At 38.0% G+C, this 6,066-nt stretch overlaps 1 protein-coding gene across 2 annotated transcripts; it reads right to left on the reverse strand.

Annotated features, from left to right (window-relative positions):
• Positions 1–734: 734 nt before the first annotated feature.
• Positions 735–5,931, reverse strand: LOC144956559 (uncharacterized). 2 transcript variants are annotated; one of them, XM_078887139.1, is made up of 2 exons: positions 5,636–5,931; positions 735–3,513 (listed from the first exon to the last, which is right to left on the reverse strand). In XM_078887139.1, exon 2 carries the CDS (start codon positions 3,509–3,511, stop codon positions 1,736–1,738), a length of 1,776 nt encoding a protein of 591 aa, XP_078743265.1. In that variant the 5' UTR covers positions 3,512–3,513; positions 5,636–5,931; the 3' UTR covers positions 735–1,735. The 2 variants fall into 2 exon arrangements, with proteins under 2 accessions (XP_078743265.1, XP_078743264.1); XM_078887138.1 differs by having other exon boundaries at positions 5,285–5,931.
• Positions 5,932–6,066: the final 135 nt, after the last annotated feature.

Raw genomic sequence — 6,066 nt, forward strand, 5'->3', positions numbered from 1 at the left:
TCACATCACATCACATCACATCACATCACATCACATCACATCCCATCCCATCCCATCCCATCCCATCCCATCCCATCACATCACATCACATCAAATCACAGCACATCACATCACATCACATCACATCACATCACATCACATCACATCCCATCCCATCCCATCCCATCCCATCCCATCCCATCACATCACATCACATCACATCATATCACATCACATCACATCACATCACATCACATCACATCCCATCCCATCCCATCCCATCCCATCCCATCCCATCCCATCCCATCCCATCCCATCACATCACATCACATCACATCACATCACATCACATCACATCACATCCCATCCCATCCCATCCCAACCCATCACATCACATCACATCACATCACATCACATCATATCACATCACATCACATCACATCACATCATAATACATCGTCCATCGTATTTCGTATGTCGTATATAGTATATCGTATATCATATATCATATATCGTATATCACATCACATCACATCACATCACATCACATCACATCACATCACATCACATCACATCACATCACATCACATCACATCACATCACATCACATCACATCACATCACATCATAATACATCGTACATTGTATTTCGTATGTCGTATATAGTATATCGTATATCATATATCATATATCATATATCATATCATATCATATCACATCACATCCCATCCCATCCCATCCCATCCCATCCCATCATGTATATCATATCATATCATATATCATGTCATATCATTCCATCTCACATCATGCACCATATCAGTCACATCATGGCATATTATCATATCATAGCATACAATATCAAAACATGTCATGACATAATATATTAATATCACTTTGTATCATTTCATTTAACCCCCTCCTTACCAACTATATGAAAATCGTCACATTCGTTACGATACAATCCAACCTTTTTCTTATTCAAATTTCTTTTGTACATCATAAAAATCAAAGTGTGTTGTAGAGTATGTCATGCTAAAGAAATTATTCAAAGGAAGAACTTACTGCTAATGTTTTTAAGTGATAAAAAATATATTTTTGCGTTTATTGGGTTTGAAGTTTTGAGGAAAATCCTGAAAATGGCTGGTAAGGAGAGAGTTAAGATCGTATCATATATCTACAGTAAATCACACAATTAGGGCATCGCATAACGAATTGAATCAGATGATATTAATAAATTACTGGGGTCAATAACTTCTGGCTAGTGTATTCAGTTTTATACTTGAAAGTTACAAAAGTTAACTGTTCAACATTTTCATCATCATCATCATCATCATAATCATCATCATCATCATCATCATCATCATCATCATCATCATCATCATCATCATCATCATAACCATCATCATCATCATCAACATCATCATCATCAGCAGCAGCAACAGCATCATCATCATCATGATCATCATCATCATCATCATCATCATCATCATCATCATCATCATCATCACCATTATCATCAAATATTATGATAAGAGATTTGGAATTAATCTATATGCGTCATGGAGATGAATAAAAATAGATTCATTTGTTGTTATCAGTTGTTAAAAATCTACTTTTAGTTTTTCTAATCATCTTCACTTTTTGAGGCGATGTGGTCTCGTTTTGGACACTCGATATTATTTCAGACTATATTATTATTATACCCCCCCAAAAAAGTGAATCTTTTGATATTACAACTAAAATACACCAATTTTTGTTTAAATCTGATCCTTTTTCGGTAAAAAGATTATTGAGAAAAGTAACCCCAAAAAATTCCACAAGGAGCAGGTAGCGTAAATATAGGACCATCCCCGATAATCCAAAATTGCTTGTTGGAGATACGGAAGTAAGAATCCGTTTAGTGTCATTGGTAATAAAACAAGTCCAAACGCGAGGAGGACGTTTGGTTTTCCGAACGTCATGTAGCAGGCGGTCTCCATCAGTGGTAATATATGAGCTGCCGTCATAGGGAAAGCAATGGTGGCCGTGACGTAACACCATTTATTTATCATTGGAGAAAAGTAGACATAAAATGAAACGACGGACGTGAGGGAGAAATGAATCATAAAAGTTAATTTCACACCAACCCGATCAATTAATTTTCCCCAACCCCAGCGGCTGACGACTACGGCTATAACTATAGCAATGGAAAGATTGGTGATAAAGTGGTCGTCTCGAATGTAAACCTGTCCGTAGGTCTTGAAGTAACTGATTAGAACAACAAACGTGGCGTCTCCAAAGATACCCACTATGGATAGGTAGTAGTAATCAGGTCTTCGAAGTAGGTCTCTCCAGGAAAGCTTGTCCGGTGGTTCTGTTGTCTTTTCAGAAATGGACACGTTAGTTTCTTTTTGAGTTTTATTTAAAACCGTAGCCTCATTTGTTATCTTCTCGTCGATTGAATTACGGGATGGAGAGTTTGGAATTCTGTTTCCAGAAGTCTTGGAGGAAGTTTTGGGTGTAGGGGTAGCTTTGTTGTGGATTTCATTTTTCTTATTGATGTCAGCAAAATTGTGGAAAATCTCTGAACCTTGTGTTCCACAGACTCCAGAGTTGTCTTTCATGGACTCAATATCAAAAGATTTCATTTCTTTTGACGGTTCGTCAGATTTGTTCTTCATATCAAATTTGTTAAAAGTGCACGTTTTGGAGAAATTACCATAGATTGATCCATAAAACCTCGAGACATCACCATTATCACCGTGGCCTATCTGCTTGTATGGAGGGTCATATTCCTGGACTTTTCCATTGAGCAAGTCCCTATTTCTATTATAATCTTCACAAGCCATTTTTGTATCATTATTGGTAGTTTTTCCCGTGGAATATTTCTCCGATTTGTTTTTAATCGTTGGCAGACTTAAAACAGTTATTCCAACCACAACGGCACCAATGATTAAAAACACCGTCGGAATATTGTCTAGCACTTCATCCTGAGAGAAATATACTGCAGGACCTAGGACCGCATCTGGAGCAAGATTGTCCGGGTTGATATAAAAAGTGATCAACTGATTCAACACAAGGGCACCAGCAGGAGGCCCACATTGAGCAACAGAGTTGATTAATCCAAAATCTCCATCAGCCCATTCAACAAAATATGTCAACAGGACCCCATTTATAATATGCCCGCCAACTCCGAACGTCCCGCCCAGTACGATATTCATACTTATTGGGTTAATGTCTATGATGAAATAGGACAGCACGCAACCAGCGGCACAGATTGCTGCTCCAAGTAGTATTGAGGGTCTTCTCCCGAGACGTTGCATTACCCATTCTGATATCAAGGTTCCTACAGGACAGCCAACGTTGTAACCAATAAAAAACCAAGGACGTGCTATAAGGTCGCAAACCGATCCTTTATCCTCTCTGATGACGTAAGATGTTACGTAAGCAGACAAGTTACCCCAGAACCAGGTGATTCCAACTGGGGTAAGTAAGAAAAAACATCCAATCAACTTTGTCCATTTTCTCCAACTTTGTGAGGTCACAACATCCATTCCTGAAAATATGAAAACATGCGGTTCAATCAATTAACGATCACAATTTTACGGCAGAAAAAAAACCCTTTTGATTATGATGCACATAAATCCAGGGTGTAAGGGAACGCTGCTAGTTTTTCAATAGAGATTAGCCAAAGTAGCTTGTCATACGTGACGGGTTCTTATTTGCGGTTCTGGTAACCCAAAATTATTGAGGGGGCTCATTGATGTAATGGAAATACTCTTAAACCAACGCAAAAATATTGTCCATGATATCAATATTTAAACAGGCCCATAATTGTGTTCCGAGTATTAGACCTGCAAATATGTGACGTTGTACATACCTAATCAGAACACTGGTTTTGAATTATTTTGATATTTTTTTGGTATTTCGATTAATTTGCAAAAACAAATGTAATGTAATGAAATAGACCTCCATCGATCGGTTTCGGATTGTTACTTTAAAATTCCCACTTCGGAATATTTCCTCCCTAAAGTAAATAAATTACAACTCAAACACAAACGTGACACATGATGGATGACATGCAAGATAATAACTTTCCATAGAAAGCATTCGTTTGACACACATACAAACACACACACACATACACAAACACACTCACACACACAAACACACTCACACACACATACACACTAACGAATATTCACACGATGTCATAAACATGTAAAAATGTCTAAGATTAAAAGGAGGCCGATGTGAAAAAGAAATGTTTTAGTTTGGATTTAAAAGCATTAACAGTTGGCTGTTCCCTGATGGTATCCGTCCACTCAAAAAAAACAAATTGAAGCTTTAGACAAAATACACTGAGCGGAAGATGTGTCAGCATCCAGTTGAACGGCGTGTTGTGACGAAGCTTCCGGGCGGGTTTGCGACGGTGCACGAGTGCGGTAAGCAATTTGCAGATTGGGTCGATCGTCATAACATTGTAATGTGAGCATCATTAGAAGCCGCTGCTGCCATGTTGACCGGATTAATAATAAAAATAAAGCTATACAAGAGCATTGTTAACTCAATACTTATTAACAACTGTGGAACATGGGCACTAACAAAAAGCGAAGAAGATAAAATAGATGCATTCCATCGAAAACAGCTCAGAATTCTAAATATCTACTTCCCAACCAAAATAAGTAACAAATCGCTGTAGACATAAAATGCGAAGAAACACCGCTATCGATTCAAATTTTGGAAACAAGATGGATATTTGGACATATCTTAAGGAGAGACATAAATATTCCAGCCAATAAAGCAATGGCGTTATTCTTTACACCAAGCGGACATAACAAACACAAAGGCAGACTCACAACAAGCATATTCACGATAAATTAAGATCTCAAGCTCCTAGATGGCACACAAGAACTGAAATGTGAAAAGAATTTAGAACGCCCGAGATCCATCGTAGCAGACCGTCATCAGTGGATAAAACTCACTCAAGAAATCAGGGAAGCTGCCAAAGCGCCCCAGTCCGAAAATTAGGAGGCGATCGGCAACAAGTCAAGTAAGTCAAGATTCCTGATGGTTCTGGGAATAGAATTCCATACACAGGGTCCCGAGAAAAATCATTGTTTTGTTGGTTTTTTTTTTTTTTTGTTTAAAGGGACTACACGTTTTGTTTTTTTCTGATAATGCTAATGATCTGGAATTAATGGCGTCGGATATAATAAATAAACACAAGAGGTTCCCATCTCTACCCGCAAGTAAACAGTCACTAGACCCATATCTCCTCACACTTCAAGGAGAGCAAATAGGAAAAAATAATGAAATCCACTCACCAATTTCTCACAGACAATTTTTATCTACCAGTCTATCGTTGTGTTTGTGAAATGTCCTTCCTGTATTCGTATTGTCTTTTCTTCTTTATCTAGTCTGTATAATGATTTCTACGTTGACAGAAAATTTTAACTCTCAAAATGTCCGTGTGTTAAAATATTTATCCGGTACGGAAGGCTGATGTGAACGTGAAATCGCGACCCGGCGTCTCAAAACTGTAATTATATCGCCACAATTCAGAGCTAAAAGTCAAATAGATGACACTTTGGGTATAATAAATACAGTATCATAAAATGCCGAAAACAAAACTTGAAAATTTACGATTATTTAAGCATGAAAGTATTTTTTTCCACCTTTAATTCATATCGGCTTAATACCATTTTGGGTCAATTGATACACAAAATCGATAGTTTCCTCCAATGAACAAACCCTAAACCTGTAAGGCCCGAGACAGAATGGACCCCCGTTCTTACGACTTCACACTACATTCTCACTCACTCACATTACTTCCGAGACTCGGCCCGCGTTTCTTACTTCACACTACATTCTCACTCGTTCACATTACTTCCTCAACGGATGAACCTAAAACACACTTTTTCTCAATACGGGAACAGAGTGCACCCACAGAATTCCAAGTTCATTGCTCATTCACGACATGTGATCCTCATCTCAAACTACGGGACAGACTGACAGACCGTGACAATTCGTTTTACTGCAGCATTAAAATAAATTTATTTCACATTCCATCCGTGATGCGACAGAGTATAGCTCAATGGGGTGAGAG

This window comes from Berghia stephanieae, chromosome 11 (assembly GCF_034508935.2).
Source record: "Berghia stephanieae isolate SIO BIC M18660-M18661 chromosome 11, UCSD_Bste_1.3, whole genome shotgun sequence".
NCBI lineage: Eukaryota > Metazoa > Mollusca > Gastropoda > Nudibranchia > Aeolidiidae > Berghia > Berghia stephanieae.

Bases quoted from the DNA above. Each gene is read 5' to 3' on its own strand.
- LOC144956559 (XM_078887139.1), bottom strand. From the start codon at position 3,511: ATGGATGTTGTGACCTCACAAAGTTGGAGAAAATGGACAAAGTTGATT.